This window comes from Agelaius tricolor, unplaced genomic scaffold (genome assembly GCF_023055355.1).
Source record: "Agelaius tricolor isolate 1412-34295 unplaced genomic scaffold, bAgeTri1.0.p SCAF_34, whole genome shotgun sequence".
Classification (NCBI taxonomy): Eukaryota; Metazoa; Chordata; class Aves; order Passeriformes; family Icteridae; genus Agelaius; species Agelaius tricolor.
This window is the reverse complement of record NW_027269294.1, coordinates 1,199,597-1,219,562: the sequence shown is the minus strand read 5'-3', so window position 1 is coordinate 1,219,562 and position 19,966 is coordinate 1,199,597. Positions and strand designations below refer to the sequence as shown.

At 48.4% G+C, this 19,966-nt stretch overlaps 2 protein-coding genes and 1 long non-coding RNA gene across 8 annotated transcripts in view; 2 read left to right on the top strand and 1 right to left on the bottom strand.

The window, feature by feature from the left end:
* ELF2 (E74 like ETS transcription factor 2) overlaps positions 1–5,641 on the top strand; it is a 34,932-nt gene extending 29,291 nt beyond the window's left edge. For all 5 annotated transcript variants that reach the window (XM_071452478.1, XM_071452483.1, XM_071452479.1 and 2 more), the window contains 4 exons: positions 298–384; positions 2,783–2,975; positions 3,340–3,693; positions 3,925–5,641. In XM_071452478.1, the coding sequence (XP_071308579.1) occupies positions 298–384; positions 2,783–2,975; positions 3,340–3,693; positions 3,925–4,552 (1,262 nt within the window). In that variant the 3' untranslated portion in view covers positions 4,553–5,641. The remainder of the gene's footprint in view (positions 1–297; positions 385–2,782; positions 2,976–3,339; positions 3,694–3,924) is intronic.
* Positions 5,642–5,692: 51 nt separating this feature from the next.
* LOC139602482 (uncharacterized) lies at positions 5,693–19,084 on the top strand. 2 transcript variants are annotated; one of them, XR_011683249.1, is made up of 3 exons: positions 5,693–5,844; positions 7,878–8,040; positions 17,457–19,084. It is a non-coding gene; the product is annotated as an uncharacterized lncRNA (long non-coding RNA). The 2 variants fall into 2 exon arrangements; XR_011683248.1 differs by lacking the exon at positions 17,457–19,084 and adding an exon at positions 9,480–10,930.
* NOCT (nocturnin) lies at positions 10,533–19,399 on the bottom strand. Its single transcript, XM_071452368.1, has 3 exons — positions 19,091–19,399; positions 13,460–13,729; positions 10,533–12,642 (listed from the first exon to the last, which is right to left on the bottom strand). The coding sequence occupies exons 1-3, from the start codon at positions 19,269–19,271 to the stop codon at positions 11,807–11,809; spliced, it is 1,287 nt and encodes a 428-aa protein (XP_071308469.1). The 5' UTR covers positions 19,272–19,399; the 3' UTR covers positions 10,533–11,806.
* Between the last annotated feature and the right edge of the window lie 567 nt (positions 19,400–19,966).

Here is a 19,966-nt window from a genome sequence, read left to right as displayed (position 1 = left end):
GGAAACAAAGGCATTGTAGTGATAAAATGACACAAATCCAAGATCTTTGAGTCTTAGAATTAATAAAAATGCACTTTAACTTGTCTGCAATTGAGTAAAATCTGCCTGTGAAGTAAGCAACTGAATGGTAATTACACTGGATGTGCAGTAGTGATCTAAGAATCAAAGTTTATCCGTATCTGTGGCAAGGAAACAGCAGGGGGGGAATACACAAACTGCTTTTTTCAGCCAAGGCAAACTATAAAATTTTACTCTGCATAAGATTAATACTTCTTTTTCCCCATGTGTTACGTGCAGCTGGCCGTAAACCCAAGAGCCAGCAGTCAGCTTTACCTGATGGGTCTCCAGATCTAGGTATAAAGAAGAAACCTAGAGAAGGCAAAGGTACATTTTTCCATTCATTGAGTCTTTTAAAATAAGCACTGTATCTGCATGGTGTTTATCACAGGAAATGTGCATATCTTTTAAAATGTGATGGATGAGATTGTATTGATTTTATTTGGGTTTTATTCCATGTCTTTAAATGTGTTTGTACAAGATCTAGCACAGGGATGTATCTAGGATGTGCTCTAGGAGTTTCCTCTAGTACCCTCCACAGTTAATAGGTTTTCTCATTTTTTATTTGCTTTATTTGTGGTTATTGACTTGTGATGTCTTATGTGTTATGTTTCAACTTAGTGCTACACACGTCATTTATTAAGCTACTGCTGTAAGACTTGTTTTCAAGTAGAGACAGCATGTGAGCATTTAGTAAGGTCATGGTTGGAAGTAAAGGTAATAGGGTTGGATATAGGATTCCTGAGTTAATTGACAAACTTCAGTGGGAATTTATTTTTTGACTAATAGGTTCAGTTTAGTTTAAGGAGAAAAACAAATGATGATGTGTTTCTGTATTGGTTGAGTGGAGAATTATGTGCAGAAGAGTTGTAATGTTAGTCCTGATAAATAGAGGCTCCCTTCTTGGGCTGCAAGCCCCTGCTGCTCATTCGGCAGAAGAGAGAGTGGGACATGAGCTCACCTTTGGTTTCCTTTGGGGTGGTGTGCTGTGTATCAGCTCTTCCCTGAGTGCAGTGACACATCTGGATCCTGCCTCCCCCTGGTGCCCTGAAGTTGTTGTGAGGTGTTGCTGTAGCTGGGAGTGGCAGTTTAGTGACCAGGAGCAGCAGCATGCTGGCTGGAACAGTGTGCAGTGCTCAGCTCCACTGTTACTTGGACATTTGTTTAAAAGCAAGGTCTCTGCTGTTTACTTAATTCCTTATCTGGCTACAGCTCCTGAGTCATCAGGTTTGTCAGGAGGGCAAGGAAGAATGGGACTGACTTCATGGAGATGTTTGCTCATGGAAACCAGTGCAAACACTAATTCAATTTCCCTACAGTGCCCAGAGTTGCTTTAGGTTTGGTGTAGCAGTGGACTTCAGTGGAGATGACACATTTTGTATCTGCTATATTTAAAAATACATCTTGTTTAATTATTTCCTTTTTCTGTAGTCTTCTTGAGTCCTTGTCTTTATTTCTATTTCAGGTTTTAGTATTACAGCTTTCTGTTACCTGAACAGTACTTTCCAGTTGTCCCAGGTCCTAGTTTCCTGGACAAATAATTTGAAAAAGGAGGCCTGTATTTCTCTCTGTTCTCCTTTTTGTGCTGGTGAATTCAGCTCTACAGCTTCTTGTTTTATCAAGTGGGAGATGGTACTGCTCTCTGGTTTTCAGGAGATTTTTTAGCTTTCTTTTATGTTTATTTCCTTTCTATGGCACTTCCTAATGACCTACATATATCTCTTGTTCTCATGAAGTATCTCATTCCATATTTTGTATGGAAGTACAAAACTTTATTTTGTATTTCCATCCATGTTTTTGTATGGAAGTACAAAGCACTTTATTCCAGTTGAAGTACAACTTATTCCATAAGTTGTACTTCAACTGGAATAAAGTGCTTTGTTTTCTTGATGTCCTGCAAAACATTTTGTTAACTGGATTTAATTTTTGTTACTTATTTTAGAAAGCACTTGCAAAGGTAGCCTATTTCATATGCAGCATGGGTTTGGAAAAGCAGGAATTATTCTACAGTTTAGTACTATCAGAGTTAAGTCATGGAGAAGGAGAGATGATTGTGCACATTTGGGAAGGGGATCCCTTGCTGGCATTCCTTCCTCTGTGTATTCTGGATGCTTTCTGGTGCAAAGTGAGGCAGCTGTAAATCTGATTTAATTGTGCCCTACAGCTTATTTATTCTCTTGTAGTTCCTGTTTGCTTTCTGATCCTGATGCCCACTTATGTTTTTGCAACAGCTCTCGGGAAGGGTTAGAGCATGGGGTGCCAGCAGTTAGTGTGAGGTCCCTGGCAAACTTAACCACAGTTGAGATGGTTTGTTGCTGCAGGCTGTATGCCTTTTAAAAATAACTTATTTATATCCTCCTGTTTTGCAGTGTCATAAAATGTACTGGCATTTCATGTGCTGTTTAATCAAATAGAAGAAGAAAATTCTAGCACTCGTCCCGCTGCATAGATAGGTGCAGACTTGGAACACCTCCCATGCTTCTTTTCAAGAACTGAACATGGGTATTGGATGGAACAGGCAGGCTCCTGTGCTGTGTAGCTGATCACTTGGAGTAGCTTTTTCAGAATGTAAATATTCATGGAAACTTCACTAATGTTAACAGAGTGAATGATTATGTGCAGGTTACATTCTCTGTGTAACATGGCTTATAACGCAGGTGATGTGGAGAACTTTCTATTGTCTTTAAAAGTGGTTTTCTAACACAAAAATGCTTTCTGATTGTAGGAAATACAACATACTTATGGGAGTTCCTGTTGGACCTTCTTCAGGACAAAAATACATGTCCTCGATATATTAAATGGACTCAGAGAGAGAAAGGAATCTTTAAACTTGTGGATTCAAAAGCTGTCTCCAAACTCTGGGGAAAACACAAGAACAAGCCTGACATGAACTATGAGACTATGGGAAGAGCTCTGAGGTAAAAATTCTTAGATCCTTAGGTTATCTATTCCAATTTAAAATCTTATTTTTGCCCATAGAAATAGAAAGGTTCTGAAATTTTAAAAACTTTGCCCTTTTGCAGATTTAGCCTTCCGTCTTGCAGTCCCTGTAACTTTTTATATTACCAGTAAATTTGCAATTTTAATTGCTGAAGTGCGTATTTGAAAGATAAGATTTTTACAGGTAGATCCTTCAGATCATTTGCCAGTGTGTTCTAACAGCTTCTTTCCATACCTCCTTACACTGTAGATTTTACTGTGATTACTTCACGTTTTCTTGTTAGCACAGAGTGACATTTTCTTTAAAATGTTGCTTAATACTTAATTGTACTTTATTTGCAGATACTACTATCAAAGAGGAATCCTGGCTAAAGTTGAGGGACAGAGGCTTGTGTATCAGTTTAAGGAGATGCCAAAAAATATAGTTGTCATAGATGATGACAAAAGTGAGTCCTGCAATGAAGATTTGGCAATGCCTACAGATGAAAAGTCCCTGGAAAGAGTGTCTTTATCTGCAGAAAACCTTTTAAAAGCAGCAACCTCTGCACGTGGAGGAAAAAATTCCTCTCAGCTAAGCTGTACCAGAACAGAAAAAGCAGTCACCAGAGTTGTGAATATTGCCTCACCAGCTCATGACACATCCTCATCTCATCCTTCTACTACCACTGCTACTGTCCCAGCAACATCAGCTCCCAGGTTTGTGTTAATGAGGCTGTTGAATTTACAAAGTCCTGTTGCTAGATGTGCAAAAGGTTTGGGGTTGGGCTCTTTGTTTGCTGGTTTGGCTCTTTCATTTTTTTGTTACGGTTAGGTTTGGGTTTTTTTAAGAACCAGTTAAAAACCTGTCTCTCTGAGAACTGCCTTTCCTTGTTGTCCTCTGTGATGGTGCCCTGTGTTTTGGCCTAAACACACACGTTTATCTTGTAGGACTGTTCGAGTGGCAATGCAAGTGCCCGTTGTCATGACCTCCCTGGGACAGAAAATCTCAACTGTGGCAGTGCAGTCAGTAAACGCCGGGTCACCCTTAATAACCAACACGAGTCCAACCACAGCAACAACTCCAAAGGTAGTAATCCAGACAATCCCGACTGTGATGCCAGCCTCTGCTGAGAACGGAGACAAAATCACAATGCAGCCCACCAAAATCATCACCATCCCTGCCACGCAGCTCACGCAGTGTCAGCTGCAAACGAAAACGAGCCTGTCTGGGTCGGGAAGCATCAACATCGTGGGAGCCCCGCTGGCGGTGCGAGCGCTGACGCCGGTGTCCATAGCTCACGGCACGCCGGTGGTGAGACTGTCGGTCCCTGCTCAGCAGCCCTCTGGGCAGACTCCTCCCAGGGTCATCAGCGCCCTTCTCAAAGGCCCCGAAGGCCCCTCAGACACAGCTGCTTTGAAACAGGAGTGCGAAGTGAAAACGCTGCAGCTGGTCAAAGAGGAGAAGCCAGCGGATGGAAGCAAGACTGTAACGCACGTGGTAGTGGTTAGTACACCCTCAGCTATTGCCCTTCCTGTGACAATGAAAACAGAAGGAATCATCACGTGTGAAAAATGAAGAATGGGTTTCTTCCAGCATGGACTCCTGACTGTTACGGTTTTGAATATACTGACGTGACTGGGGGAGGGATGTGGATGCCACCACCAAGTCAGAAAGGAGAGTTGTGGAATGTTAATAAACATGCATATGTTCAAGACTTAGTGGAAAAAAAAATTATTTCCCCGTGTTTCAGTGGGACTCAAACCACGCTGATCCGCTGATTAAAAACTGCCTCTTCCAGTTGGGGAACAGCTGAACCTATGGAGAATGAAAGAGAGAGGGACTGACAAGGGACCAAACAATTTCACTACGCTACCGGTTACCAAGCTACACTAAGACCTGAAACACTAAGAGGGAGCTGTGTGAGAGGTTTGCCTTGGTTTTTCGTTTTCAGGGGGAGAGGAAAGTCTCATTGTTACACAAATGGCAAATTTGATGCATTTTATGTGCATACCAGCGATTACTACTGTGTGCCCACAGTACTCAACTGGTGCTATGTGAAAAACTATGCTACTAGGTGTTGTAGGAAGTGAAATAAAGGAGATTAAAGAGCTTCTAAAAGAAGACAGAGGCCTGGAGGGATTTTTGTATCATACAGCTTAAGCAGATTCAAATTGAAAGCCTTAGACTGATTTTCAGTTATCTTTCTTGAAATAAGCTAATGGCTTGTTTGTGTAAAGCTTTTTTATTAAAAAAAAATTTTTTAAAAACCTTATACCTAGCACAGTATTGTTATAGAATAACATGTAACATATTTTGTATGGTAGTTAAAAGTCTGTCTAAATTTCTTAATCGTGGACAAAGTAGCAGCAGGTTTTCTGCCTTCTGCTGTACCATGCCTGTTTCTCTCACTTAGCCTTGACATCTGTGCATACATTTCAGTTTCAGCTCTACTCTCACTTCAGAGGTCACGCCCAGCATGAGCTTTTGTCAGGTAGTTCTAAACCTGTAAATTTTTTTTAGTTGAAGTTAAGAGGGAAGTACCAGTGTTCAGAACGAACTATAATAGTTTGTATATTCAACATTTGAAGTATATTCTATTTTGTTGTACTCTTGTTTCAAAGTGTATTCAAGTAGGTTTTAATGAAATACAGAAAGAAAATTTAATGGTGTTTGGTGTGCTGTTTATTTTTTCCTTCTTCCTTTCTGCTAACCTGTTAACCTTCTTTTCTTACTTGAAATTTTTCAGGCATTCATCCTAATATAGATGATACAGTGTGCAATTTTGTGCCTCCTCCCTGCTTCAAAGGGCTGACCAGCTCTCTCACTCATTTGTGTAAATACCTGTGGAGCTTGCTGTAGCTGGTGAGGTAACTGCTGGCAGGGGTCTAGTTCCTAGGTGTTCTTAGTGTGGTGATCACAGACATGAGCTCTGTGAGCTGCCCAGCTGCTCCTCCAGCTGCACCTGGTAGTGGCTCTGTGTTTCCAGTGCAGCTCCATGGCTGCAAGTGTAGCTTAGCCTGATTCCAGGGGCACCACAGTGGCACATCTGGCTGTGGGTGCTCATAGCAGTCACAGCACATGAGTACCTGAGTAGTCAGGTGCCCAATGGACCCCCAGTTCCTAGTGATATGCCCTGAAAAGTCCTCAGGGCAGGAACTTGGGTAATCTTGAGATTTAATTGAAGCCTGAATCATCATCTAAGTACTTGATGCCTGGAGGAGCAGTTTTAACAGCTGTCTGCAGCTGAGGTCCTGTGTAATGCTGAGAGACACCAGAATCCTATACTTCACATGCTGAGAAGCAGGTTACTTGCAGAGTCCCAGCAGCAAGGCCCATTCTTCCCTTCAGCTGGAAAGAAAAGTGGAAATAAAACTCCACACAGCCAGGCCAGCACTGGGGGGCTATGAAAGGCTTCTGAAAAAACTGTTCTTGTTCATCCACTTGAGCAGGGAAGTGGAGTTTAAGAACAAAAGGAAGCTGAAGGCGATAAAAAAGTGTGTGTAAGGCAGCAGTCCAAAGAATCAAAAGTTCTTAGACGTGAACTGTGTTTCTGGCATGGGGTAGAGGACCAAGACCCCTTCACACAAGGACATGGAGAGAGAAGATGCCTTTTTTTCCAAGAAAGGTAGGAAAGGGAAGCAGGGGAATCTGGGCAATCACTGGATTAATCTGACAGTCTGAGAGGCACTCATGTTCTGAGTAAAGGGAGATGGAGCCGTGGAAAGAGAGGCAGGTGGTACAAATCTGAGCTAAAAGGTGAGAGAAACCAGTGTTTTTAAAGCTGCTGGTCTAAGTCCAGTCTGTAAGAAACCCTGTTCTAGATGGCTGTTACTTGATTGTATCTCAGAGCATGAGGTATCGATGTCGAGCGTTTGTAATTAAGACCAACACCTAATTTAGATCCAGTGGAAGTCAAACGGGGACAAACTGTCTTCCTGGAATTAGATAAGGATCTCCAGCTGATGACCTCCTTGTAATGCCAGGACTTCCTTATGTAATGGCAAAAAGGAGAGGCCTGAAGGCCGCAGCTGCCCTGCTGGTGGGGTGGTCGGCTCTGAGGCGCTGCCCTGACGGCGCTTGGGCTCTCTCCCCTGGCCAGCAGCGAGTGGCACATGGCCCTGGCTGCCAGGGCATTCCCGCCTGGAGGTCCTGCAGGGCTGTGAGAGCCTCACTCTCTGTGAGGATGGGCTCCAGCTGACATGGGAAGGGCACCTACCCTCATGCTGTAAATATGAATGTTTTCACTGGAGGTGTTGGAGGACGTGACCTCGGGATGAGGGAGCTTTGGTTGGGTTTGTGACATCTGAAACGGATGAAAGGAACACCAGAATATTGAAATGGTTAGTTGAGTATCTAGCTATACTCCCAGGCTTTTGAAATCCCATTGAAGAACCTGATGTTTTTGTACATGGGTGAAAGCAGGATTCCCTTTTACATCTGAATCTGGTGGTTCATGTAGGGGCCAGGCTTAACTCATCCTTGGCAAGCAGCAACTCGTGGATGTGTGGGTAGAATGAAACTTGTGTGAAGTGAGTATGCTTTATACAGAAGGCATGGAGACATACACAGACTTGGTACCACTGATCTTGCAGATAAGAACTATTTTTATTTTTCAAACCCACTATTTTAACTTATAGAATGACAAGAGTGATGTTGTGTAATCCAGAGGGGGAAAAACACCTCAGCTGTAAGTTGCAACTCAGAATAAATGTCTGAGTATCAAAAATGAGCGAAGTTGAAAGGGGAATCCCATTGTAGAGACAACTGGCTTTGTTAGCTCTCTCTCTTGCTTATCTTTCCCAGGGCAGGGGCCTGGGCCTTGGCACATCTCTGGGTAGAGAGTGCTGAAAGGAAGGCTGGGCTCTTGGGATCCTCTGCTAATTGGTTTCATCAACTTTAGGGCTTTGGAGAGCTACATCTGAGGAGATCAGGCATGAGTGAGCCAGGGGCAGTCGGAAGTTGAGGAGAAAATGGAGAGTGCTTGAAGCCTCAAGCTTGTTCTCAGCACGGCACGTGCAGCAGGGATCTCAGCTCCGTGTGAGGATTGCTACTGCCAGAACAAGGTGAGTGCAATTCTGCCTTGCAGAGACTGTTCAAATAGCAGGTGTTAAGCTCATTAGGAAGATCCAAATGACACTATGTATTTGGGATCTAATTGTTCTCCAGGAAAGATAGTGTTTTAATAAGCTTCAAACAGCTCCTGCCTCTCAGCAAATTAAACAAGTGGGTCATTTCTTCCTGCAGCTTGCTTGAGAGTGAGGGAGAAGTGTCACTGCTAAAGCACAGGCAGCCTTTATTCAAGATGAAAGCAAGGGATCTGTGGAGCGTTTTTTTAGCCTTGGTGTGTTTATAAGGCATACATTCACAAGGAGAGCTTGGAAGACGTTTTTTATTGTTAGGAGTCATACTGCTACACAGGAAAAAAAAATCCCTTCTGCTGCCTCTGAAAAATATTTAGTGTACTGATATTTATAGCTGGCAGAAGTATTTCAGTGCTGCAGGCTTGTCTCTCGCTGCATAAAACAAAGCAAAAGCAATAATCCATTTAAGTTTTCCAAAAGAGTGCCAAATAGATTATGGCATGTACTGGAATAAAAGGGTGAAACTGCCTGGGAACTTAGCAGTTCATTTCTGCAGCCTATCCACCTTTTTATTAAAATCCAGCAGAAAGGGTTCAACATTGCGCTGTGGCAGGGGTTTTCTGAGAGGACAGTATTGCCTTGAGATGGGAAAAGTCTCCAGCCTTTTCAGTTATTCCACCCCCCCTTGCCTTCAAAATTACCCTTTAAGGAGTTGAAGCAGTGAACACGTACTGTAACATGTCCAGGATGGAAGAAGAATCCCAGCCCTTTCCACTTGAGAAGAGGTTCTGCAGTGATGGCACTATCACACAAATCATGCTCTTTCTCAACAGCCCGTTTCTTGTTTAGGAGAATTAAGCAAGGGATGCAAGCAAGGGTACAAATCAACATGTCTTAAGAATCCTAGGTACCATGTACTCCACTGTGAGAGTGGCAGTGGGAGTTGTGCAGCTGAGAGCAGCTCCTGCTGCTCAAAAGCCTCCCACCGTGGGGTCTGTGGCTCTACGCCCTGGCCGTGGGGAAGGTGCCACACTGAGGGACACCTTGGCTGGCCTGAGGAAAATGAAGCTGCTTGTGCAGAAGGGAAGTGAAATCATGGAGTGATTTCAGTTTTGGTGGCAGTGGTGGGGTTTTTTGATTATGGTTTAGTTTGTTTTTAAATACAGACCTGATCTTTGCTCTCAAGTCAGGGCTTTCTACCACAAGTACAGTTTCTTCCAGAGCAATGAAACTGCCAAAAGGAGCCTGGATGGAAGCTCCAGCTTCTGGTGTGAGTTCTTTGTGGTAGATGAGTAAGGATTAGACCTACTAAAGATACCATCTTACAGTGCTTATTGTGATGTTGATTTTGGAAGTGTTTAGCTGCAGATGACTACAGATGTTAACTAACAAGCAGTTGTATAATTTCTCCTCCCTGCAAGACCATTTGAGGTCCTAAGAGAAAATAATTGTCAAGGAGAAGCTGTGCATGTCACCCCCTCTGCACAACTGAGGGCAGCCAGCACCATGAAGAGGAAGCTGTCAGTGTCCAGTTGGTATGAAACACAGCAGCAAGGCTCAAAGATCTCTCGTCTTGTGGGGCATGGGCAGTGTTGCAGGTCTTGCCCAAAACCTCCCCCAAAAGTGCCACCCTTCTGATTTCCTGGGACACAATTTGCTCTTGCTGAAATTCTAGCCCAAGGAGGTGCTGGCACATTGCATGTGCCTGGTAACAGTATTCACCAAGCCATTGTCTCCTGGGTTGTAAAATCCTTTCTTTTGGGGAAAGTCAAATCCACATGGATCCCAGGCTGGCCAAAGCAGCCTCTGCTGGGAAGCAGACCATTGCACTCATCCTGCAAGGGTCAGGAACACGTGCAGAGTGTGTTACAGCTGCACAGCAGCACTTCATTTGTTTGTCTGATGAGGAGTGTGTTTGTGTGGGAGTTGGGGACTGGCAGTGACCAGGCTCTGTATTTCCCTTCTCAGCAATGCAAGTATGGTAATTTATGGGCTGTGCAAAGCTCACACCTGTGGTGCTTCTTCTCTTCACATGAGCTTTTGGGAGAAAGTGGCAGATGGAGCTGCATCTTGTGAGGGGCCAGCCTTCCCAGGCAGATTGAGCAGCCTTCAGGGAGGCATTCTTGCACCTCGCTTTGCAGGTTGGTAGCTCCACACAGCTGCTGGAGAGGGGGATATTTACAGTAATGCAGTGTAGGTTTCCTCTCTAACTAGAGGAGTGAGCAGCTTAACAGCTAAGCACAAGTCCCTTCCTTTCAGACTTGTGGAATCTGGACATCCCAAGCTGGAGAAAGAGTGTGTGCTGTGAAGGCCAAGCAGCCATGCCACTCTGAGACTGGGGTTAGGGGTGGGAGAAAGGAGGTTTGGAAGAGGAAGCACCAGCGCCAAGCTGAAGCTCAGACTAGCAGAGACAGCTCACCTCCTTGGCAGCAGGAACTCGGGACAGCCAAGTGACAAAGACAGCAGCCAAGACATAACTTTTTTCCAAAGGGTTTTATTAATAAAGACCTGGAACATTTAAGAGTTACTATGCACCCTACCTCACATGGAAATACTGCTTTATTTGCCCTGCCAGATCTTCCTCAACTATCTATATGTCAGCACAACTCCAACTGTTGTCCCTCTTCCCCCCTCTCTTCCTATGCTATTTTCTGGCATAATGGCATGTCTACAACAACCCAGATATGCGATTCCTGTGTCACCAGTGAGCAATCACAGGAGTTACTGGACTAACACACCTCTGCTGTAGCCCAGATGCTCTGCCAGAGTTTCTCTGGGTCACAGCAAGAGGCTCCTGAACACTGTCACTCCACACTTTCCAATCAGATGCAGGATCACCAACTCGTCTCAATAAATAAATTTTATCTTTTAACAGGTTCCAGTGTAGCTTTAGATTCTGAAGATAAATAAAAGAAAATATTTCAATATTAAGACTGGCCTTTTACCAAAACAGCAAGATTGACAAGACTACAAATTTAAACCATTTAGAAAAGTAATGCTCAGAGGAAGAGAGTCCCTGGTTAGCTGTGTCCTCGAGAGGGAAGCACAGAAGAGATGCAGGTACAGTCACTGTCCAGCCTGCAGGCTGTATGTGTGTGACAGATACATGCACGTTGTTCTGGAGAAGTGAAGGTATTACTCTAGGTCATGGTCAGCCTCTCTTTCCTCACCTGCTCTTACTGGAGGGGTCCTTCCTCACACTTCTAATGAATTTGTCATCTCAGGTCATGGAAAAGGGACAAGACCACACTATGATGAGCTTAGCTTTTTGTCTAAACTGCATTAAACAGAACAAGATTTAAGGTAATCTCACTGGGTAGTTGAACCTCACTCCCTTTGGTACTTGCAGAAGCTTAACATGAAATAAATAAAATCAGCCAGCATGCTGTCAGGGCAACATGTTTTACAAACACAAGTGTTTTGATTTAAATACTAAGGCCTCCACATTCATTAGAGGATTAAATCCTTAAAACAGGGGGCTTAGTGAAAGAATAGAGCCATTTGCCTTCTAGTTTTCAAACCCTGAAGCAGCAAGAAGAGCATGATGAGAACACTGGCTTCCTTCTTCCTCCTTGGAAGGCTGCACATTAATGAGGGCTGAACAAGTGTAACTCCAAACAAGTGCCTGAAATAATGGTTAGTCAACAACATTTCCTCATCTTTCAACAGCATCCAGCTTCAAAGGTTTTCTCTACAATACAAGGCTGGAGAGTTCGGACACCGCAGTGCCGGGTGGCGTTCCAGGACATTACAGCAGCCTGTCAGGGTCCTGATTAAAACTGAAGTCACACACAAGGGACAGGTGATCGGAAGGGTAGTTGAAGGAGGGCAGCCTGTTGGGCCCGATTTGCTCCTCAGTCAGCAAGCCCAGGGCTGAGTTCACGTTCAAGGCATGCTGGGAATACCAGATGTAATCCAGCGTGTGCCGGCACTCTCCGGAGGGCCGGATCTTCCAGGTGGTGTAGGGGGGCTCCGTCTGTCCGTCGGGGCTCAGCAGCTTGTAGGCGCTGTTTAAATTGAGGCTGGAGTTGGAGAACTCCCTGTACACCTCCTCGGTCGGCTCCGCGTTGAAGTCTCCGCAGACAATCAGGGGGATCTTGGCTCCCTGGGTGATGTTCTTCAGGTTCTGGAGGAGGTCGCAGCCCTGAGCAGAGCGGAACCTCTCCCAGCCCGTGCGGGCCTTCAGGTGGGTGACGGCGATGCAGAAGAGCCTGCCGGTCTCGCGGCACTTGAGCGTCTGGGCGATGGCCACCTGGTTGGTCTTGAGCTTCATGGCGGTCAGGCGGATGTTGGCGCTGCTGACGAGCTGGAAGCGCTCCTTGAGGAAGAAGATGGCGCAGCCGTCGGGCCCGTTGTTGTGCTCCACGTCCAGGCACGGCGACCACGGCTTGGGGAAGAAGGTGCACTGGTAGCCCAGGCGGCTGAGGAGCGGCTCGAAGGTGTCGAAGTAGTGGTCGACCTCCTGAAGGCACAAGATGTCGGGCTTGTACGCAAGGATTTCCTCCAGGATGAGGCACTTCCTCTCCTCCCATTTCAGAGCTTCCATGGGGCACTGGACAAAGTTGTCCTTGCCTTCCCCGAGAGCTGGAATTAGCAGGGAGGGTAAACAAAAAACCCAAAAGTTACTGACAGCTGAAACAGCCTGCCATCCTCCAGGTTTTATCAGTTTACATGCTGGTGGCTTTAAGGGTACCAGATTTGCCAGCAGGTGTGAGAACCCCAGCTCAAGTCACTGGAGTCACTCCAAAAAAATTAACTTCCTTTTCCAGATAAAAGATATATTAAGACTTTCTCCCCCTCTGCCCACTACGCAAGGGCAACTACATGTGGCTGCTGCAGCATAAGCCAAAATAAAATGAAGTGGCTTAAAAGAGACTGCAGAAGGTTAAGGCAGTCCCCATGAGGGAAATTTCCCACACCAAAAGATTTTAAGGTGAGGCTGCTGCAGTCGTCAACCCACAGCCTTGATTCAAAACTGGCAGTTAAAATTCTTTTTAAGCATTAAGACTATCCGCAGCAGATCTGAATTCATGGATAGCTCACCAATAAGGTAATCAGAAACTGAAGAGAAACGTCACAAATAAAACTTAGGAAAAACATGAGTTTTCTCTGGGGTTAACAACCATCTAAAACTGATGGGTCACAGCTTTTAGAATACACTATGTTCAGGTAAGACAGGAATTTGGGGCTCCCTTGGGCATCAGAGTTGCAAGGAGAGACCTTTTTTTTCATTTCCTGTGGGACAGAAGGAAAGCCACTATTCCAAGTGCTCAAAGTACTACCCCCTGGCTCTCAGTCAGTTGTGTCTCATGTGGTTCACTGCTCTCCCTTTGCTCTGCCAGGGTTTTCATCGCTGCATTTGATCTCAAGCTCGTACCTTGAGCTCACAAGCATCTCCTACCTTGGGCGAGGATGTTCCACTGCATGACCCGGATGGGGCGGTGGTTACTGCCGGCATTTTTCTTCAGGTTCACAAAGTTCCTCTGGAACCGGGGTGGCCTCTTCTGCAGAACAATCTGACATTCCTCCAGCAAATCCTTGGGGTCTATAGGATCCAGCTGTGCTGAGTCCAGCTGCTCCAGGCACTCCTGGTGCTGGGACACGGCACCACTGCTCAGTGTCTTGGCAAGCACGCTGTAGAGCCGGCTGGTGCTGTTTCCCATGGAACACACTGCAAGGGAAAAACTGCTGTTAGAGATGGCCCAGCACAGCTCTCCTCATCACCTGGCTACCTTGCTGCAGTGCCAGCCATGGTGGTTTGTGCAGCAGCCTGTTCCTGAGTCTGAGACAAAGTAAGGAGAGGGTCAGTCCTGTGCGGTCTCATGTTCTGCCTGTCATCGGGGGCTGCAGCCTGCAAACAGCCTGGTCTAAGGCATCATGCTGCTGTCTTCTAAGGCAACAAAGAAGCCTTTCAACCAGAATAGCAGGGCTAAGATTAACTCTGCATATATTGTAGGAAACACAGTAGAGCACACTTTTCCCCTGTTCACAGAGGAGAGAGCCCAGCAGGTGCACAAATGCTGCCTGCTCCTTATTTCATGCGCAGCATTTGCTTCTGAAGGAGAGGGCACCCTGTGTCCATATGGGATGCCTCCAGGCTGCAGGCTCCAGTTAACCTGCCCAACCCTCAGGTTAGTATTTAACAGGAATCTCTGATCAGTGTCATTTATCCCCAAAGCAGTAATGTTGTCATGGCCATGAAGCAGCCAGATGCTCCTGCTGGCTTAGACCTCCTCAGGATGTGGAGTGGAGAAGGTGGTGCCTCCCAGCTCCATATCCCTGCGCTCACTCCCCCCACTCTCCTTTCTCCCTTTATCTCCTCACTCTTATGTGCTGTGCCCCAGCTCAGCAGAGGTTTTCAGACCTCCCTGTTGCTCTGGCCACCTCACCCACAGGAGCTGCACACAGGCTGCTGTCTGCAGCTCTCCCTGCTCATGCAGCTGGCCCTCACCCAGCCCATGTCTCCTACAGGGAGGCCTCCCCATCCCACACGGGCTGACAGCTGCCACAGGATGGGGATGCACACGTGTCCCTGCTCTGTTTTGGCCCATGCACGTTTTGTGGTATTGCTACACGGTGTGTGCCAGAGCTCTCCAGCCCTGTCTCAGGGAGGGAGGGCTTTGCTCCTTCCAACACAAGCAGGAAGGGCAGTGCTTGCACCACAGCCACTTGCATAAGAGGCACTGCTGACTGAGCTTTGTTGTTGTCTCAACTTATTTACTCTGAATGCCTTTTGCAAAGGGAATCTTAAGCAAAAGAACTTCAGTGTTGCACTGCTGTTGGCCCACAGTGGTTTTCATGTAGGTTTATTTGTACATTTGAGTTACTTAAAAAAGGAAGAGGATGAAATTGTCATCTTGTGATCACATCTTGCAGGAGATTTGGCACGCTACCCAACACACACTCAGACTGAACTACAGCACTACCAATTTTAAGATCTCGTGACAGACACACAGTAATGACAGGCTAGAGGGGCAGGCAGTAAGATGGACACCCTTACAGTTCAATAAACACATTCAGGAGGAAAAGAAAGACTCTCCAGTATAAATCCCACATCCTTCTATTTAGGAAAATGGATACTTTTAAAAGATACTAAAAACTACTTGCTTTAATGTGTGTTTTGTATGTGTAAGCCCATGGAACAGTTCCAAGAAAGTTGTGAAATGGGAATTTAGATTAGATATAGGATTTTTCTCCTCATCTCTGTCCTTTTAGTTAAAGTAATAGGAGTTCCTCAAACTGAGATGTGATTTTGAGCTCACACACACATCTTTCCACAGAAGCTATGTGTAGTGTTTCTGTTTCTGCAGCCTTTCTCAGTTTACAGAGAAATTTACTTCTTCTCAAGAAGCCAAGTACTGCTGAAGTAGTAGAAGTGCCCTTTAATAGTGAGGGGAAACACAAAATCCCCAAGCAGGATCCTGACACAGCTGTGAGGGGAGTGGGAGCAGGGATAAAGCACGCTCTGTGCTGGATACAGAAGGGTGCAGTTTACACACAAGCAGGGCTGCCAGGCAGCCATGCAGAAACCCAAAGAAGTCAGCAGAGCTTTTAACAGCTGCTCCACAGGGAGCACTCACCTGTTCTTAGGAGAGGTGCAGCAAGTGGAGATAAGCACAGTGCTCTCTGCTGCATCAGGGCTGCGGTAGCAGCTGAGGGCAGTCCCTGCATGCCATGGGTGAGGAGCACGACTCATGTGGGGCTCTCCAAAGGTATAATAATAATAATAATAACAACCCAATAAAGAAGCCTTTAGCCAGCTCTCAGGCTGCCTGTGGCTTGACCTGAGTCAGAGGGATGATGCTTAAAGGCACAAGGTAGGTGCAACACAGCTGGAGTCAAAGGCAAAAGCCCTGAGCAGCTTACAGCTGTTACAGCAGGATCAAGGCTAAGCTCAGCCTCCACCTGCCAAGCTGCAAACAAAGCCAACAGAGTATTGTTTTAATCCCATCAGCCCTGGGATTGTGGTGTATCCAGCTCTTTATGGGGTGTAAGGCATAGCCCAGCCTGTACTATGGCCCAGAACTGATCTGACAGCTCTTAAAGTCAGCCATGACTCAGGAGGGAAAAAGAGCTTCAGTCTTCTTTTGAGGGCCCAGAGGTGACTGTGTGAAAGAGGGTCCAGACTGTAAATTAAGCACTTTCTATAGCAAAGGTGGCCTTTGAGTCATGGAAAAATGCATGTATTGTACTTGAATATCTGTGTATAGGCTTTGCCCCGGGAGGTCCCTGTTGTCCTTGATGGGCTGCAGCTGCCATGTCCTTAACTGGGCTGCAGCTGTGAGCATTGAAGATGACTGGGATAAAAGGGGGCGGGTTGGCTAGTCAGGGAGAGCTTTGGAGGAGCCCTGACCTGAGAGACAGCAACATGCAGAGGAAGGAGTCTGTGCTGTGAAGATCTGCAGCCATGAGAACACACCAAGGAGGTATGGGACTTTAGAGATCTGATAACAGCAGTATGGGACTCTAGAAATAGAACAACAACAACTTTCAGTCCTGGCTTGAAAGTTCTTGGCTGAAGCAGGGGGCTCCTTGGGAAGATGCCAGCTTAAGATGACTGCTTATCTACACAAGCTCTTTGTACCCAAAGTGCTGGAATCATGACAACACAGACTGAGGTGTTCTGCAGATCAGGGGCCAGACCAACAACCCCAACCTGAAAACACCAAACACAGAAACCAGTTCTTGTTATTTCTGCAATACTGAACCACGTCCACAGCAATCCACCTACAATACAAGGTCACCACTCTGAAATCTGCAAGTGAAGTGACCTGCAACTTGCTGGGACAACGTGTGCTGCCAGTGCTGTGGCACCGTGGTGCTGGTGGGGGCAGAGGCAGACCTGTGCAGATAAGCAGTCATCTTAGGCTGGCATCTTCCCAAGGAGCCCCCTGCTTCAGCCACAAACTTTCAAGCCACCTATACGAGGACTGAGAGTGCTTCATTTACAGTCTGGACCCTCTTTCACACAATTATCTCTGGGCCCTCAAAAGAAGACTGAAACTCTTTTTCCTTCCTGAGAAGGAAGCAGACTTCTGAGTGTGCACTGTAGCGGTGGATAGCAAACATGAAAGTGATTCTCTGGGTGTTCTGTAACAGGGAACACCAACTCAGCCATTACTATGCAAGGTGCTTAAATCAAAAAGTTCCTTCTCCTCAGCAAGGGTGGTACCTCAGCACAGTAAGGGTGAGGGAAGAATGCAAACTGAGAGTTAAATGTAAGAACAGGGTGTAAGGTTGGCAGGCTTCTTGCTCCATCCAGCACAGAAGAGAGGAGCTACCAGGATCTCGGGCAATGAGCCATCGGATACTTTATTTCAGAGATGAGGGCTGCAGAAGGGTATTGGCCCTGACCTTTTGGCTAAGGCGAACAACATTCCCGTTTCCCTTCCTTTCAGGTCATACCTCCCAGCACGGCTTTGAGGCACAAGCCCTACCCTGTCCACCACAAGGCTTTCCCTGCCAGGTGACTGACTCCACACCCCTGCAGTCTGGGGTTACATCAGCCTCCACGGCCCTAGAGCTGGCAGCAGCTACAAATGCCCTCCTTGGAACCCCAGTTCCAGGAACAACTTGACAGGCGCCATCCCCGTGTGACAGAATCTACGCTACCAAGGTATCATACTACACATACAGCCTTGTCTGGGACAGCAGTGAGAGCTCACCAGAGGAAGGCAGAAGCTGCCTGTTCTCAACAGGCAACATCAGAAAGAAGAGTGAACCTCAAATCCTGCCTCCAGTAATATAGGGAATCAGTACTTGGCACAAGCTCTGGAAACCTTTATCTTTGTGAATGCTTTATTAACCATGAACTCGATTCTGCCTGCTCTCAGATGCATATGCTCCTCTTCCCTGTACTGCCATGAAGCTTCGATCCTGCCAGATGGCATCCTGGCCTAGCATCAGCAGGACAAACAGAAGCGCCCTGCCCCAGACTGGCTTCTACGCTCCTCCTGCAACAGGGAATGAACTCTCTTCACCCCAGCCCCAGCTGCAGGCAGTAGGGCAAAGTGGATCTCCTGCATGCCAGATGTGTAATACAGCCTCAGACATATTGTCCAGAGAAACTGTGGCTCTGCTGGCACTGGAAGTGTCCAGCCCAGCCTGGATAGAGCTTTAAGCAACCCGGTCTAGTGAGAGGTGTCCCTGCGCATTGAGCGAGGGCTGGAACCAGGTGACCTTTAAGCTCTCTTCCAACCCAAGCCATTCAATGATAAGGAGTCGGGCTTATCGCCCTGCCCACGGCAACAGTGGAGAAGCTGTCAGCAGGAATGGCTCCGGACGGGCATTCTGAGCCACGGCCAGAGCCAACAGAGGCGCCTTAGGGCTGGATCCGAGCTCAGGGGGGCGGTGGGTGCACACACCGAGGTGGGGTCCGCACAGGCCCCCGAGGGCATCGGGGCACTTTCCAGGTCTTGTGTAGGGAATGAAGAACGGGCTGTAATTATTTAACAGTACAGACAAATAGGGACGCGATGGCTGCTGCTGCCTGCCAGAGGGTAACCGGGGCTGCTCCCATACGCTACCTTGAGTGAAAAGCGAGCCTTGAGTGAGTCAAGCTCATCCTACACCGAGTGCAGCTCAAGAGGGCAGCTCAGCGAGCCGAGAGCCGGCTCCTGACGGCGGCACACGGACACTGACCCTCTGGCTCACAGACAGGCCAGCGCAGCGATACCGGGCTGCCTCCCGCACCCAGCCCAGGTGCGGGCACAGGGTGCTCCATCCCGCACATGGAGGGCACCGAGCCAGAAACGCCCGAAGCTCCGGCGGGCTCTCCGGCGGGCTCTCCGGCAGTGCCCGCTGCGATGCCGCGGGATGCTGCCCGCTCTCACCGGCTGGGCGAGCGCCACGGCCGCTGCCTTAGAAGCCAAGGGCCGGTCCAGTCCCCGAGAGGTGGCGGGCGAGGGGACAAGGGACGCGCGGGCAGCGCAGCCCAGATGACGCTCCGACAGCACCGGCCCGGCACCAGCCTCCGGCTGTGACCCCGCGCGGTTCCCGGGGCGGCGGCGCCCCCTCCTCGGCCCATACCCACCTGTGCGGGGCGGCGTCCCCGGGGCGGGCGGGCCGCCCGCTGCTGCCCGCGGGGCGGCGGGGCCGGGGGGCGGCGGCTGGCAGCGGGGCCGCGGCAGGCGGGAGGCCGAGGCGGCGGCGGCGGGAGCGCAGCAGAGGGCGGGCAGGGCCGAGCAGAGGCAGCGCGCGGAGCTCTGGTACATGCTCCCGGCAGGACGGAGCGGCACCGGCAGGGATCGGGCGGGACCAGGAGCGCAGCAGCTCCCGTGTCCGCCCCGCGGCCGCGCTTATACAGGCGGCGGCGCCTCGCGCGGCGCGTACCTCGGGCACTACCACCCTCACCCGCGGGGGGGAGTGACAAGGTACGAACAAACCCTCCCGGCACCGCCGCCCGCACACCGAGCCCTCCCGCAAAGACCGGCGAGCCCGCTTCCCGCAAAGACCGTCCCGCGGTCCCGCTGCCGCGGGCGAGGACGCTGCGGTAGGAAGGACGCGCTCCCTGGCCGCTCCCGCCTCCCCTACCCCGCCGTGGAGTGGTCTGGCCCGGGGGAGGTTTCCCGACGCTGATGTCAGCAAGGGGCGCTCTTTGCTCCCGCAGACGTCACTGCTCAGGGGCCGCCCGGCCCCGCCCGGCCCGGCACTGAGGGAGCAGCGGGGCTCGGCAGCCGCGGGGCTCCCAGCACAGCCGGGCGGGTCCTGCAGCGCTGGGGGTGTAATGTCCTCTACTGGGATGGCTCGATCAGACACGAGCATCCCCCTCCCCAGGCCCGCGTGGAGAGCGGGACACTCCCTCAGCACGGCACCCCACCCTGTGGGAGCCCGTGAGGCGCTGGCCTGGGGGAATATCGGGGAATCGCCCCCGGTAAAGGGGGGTCTGGGCCCCAAAGCTGGGAGCTGG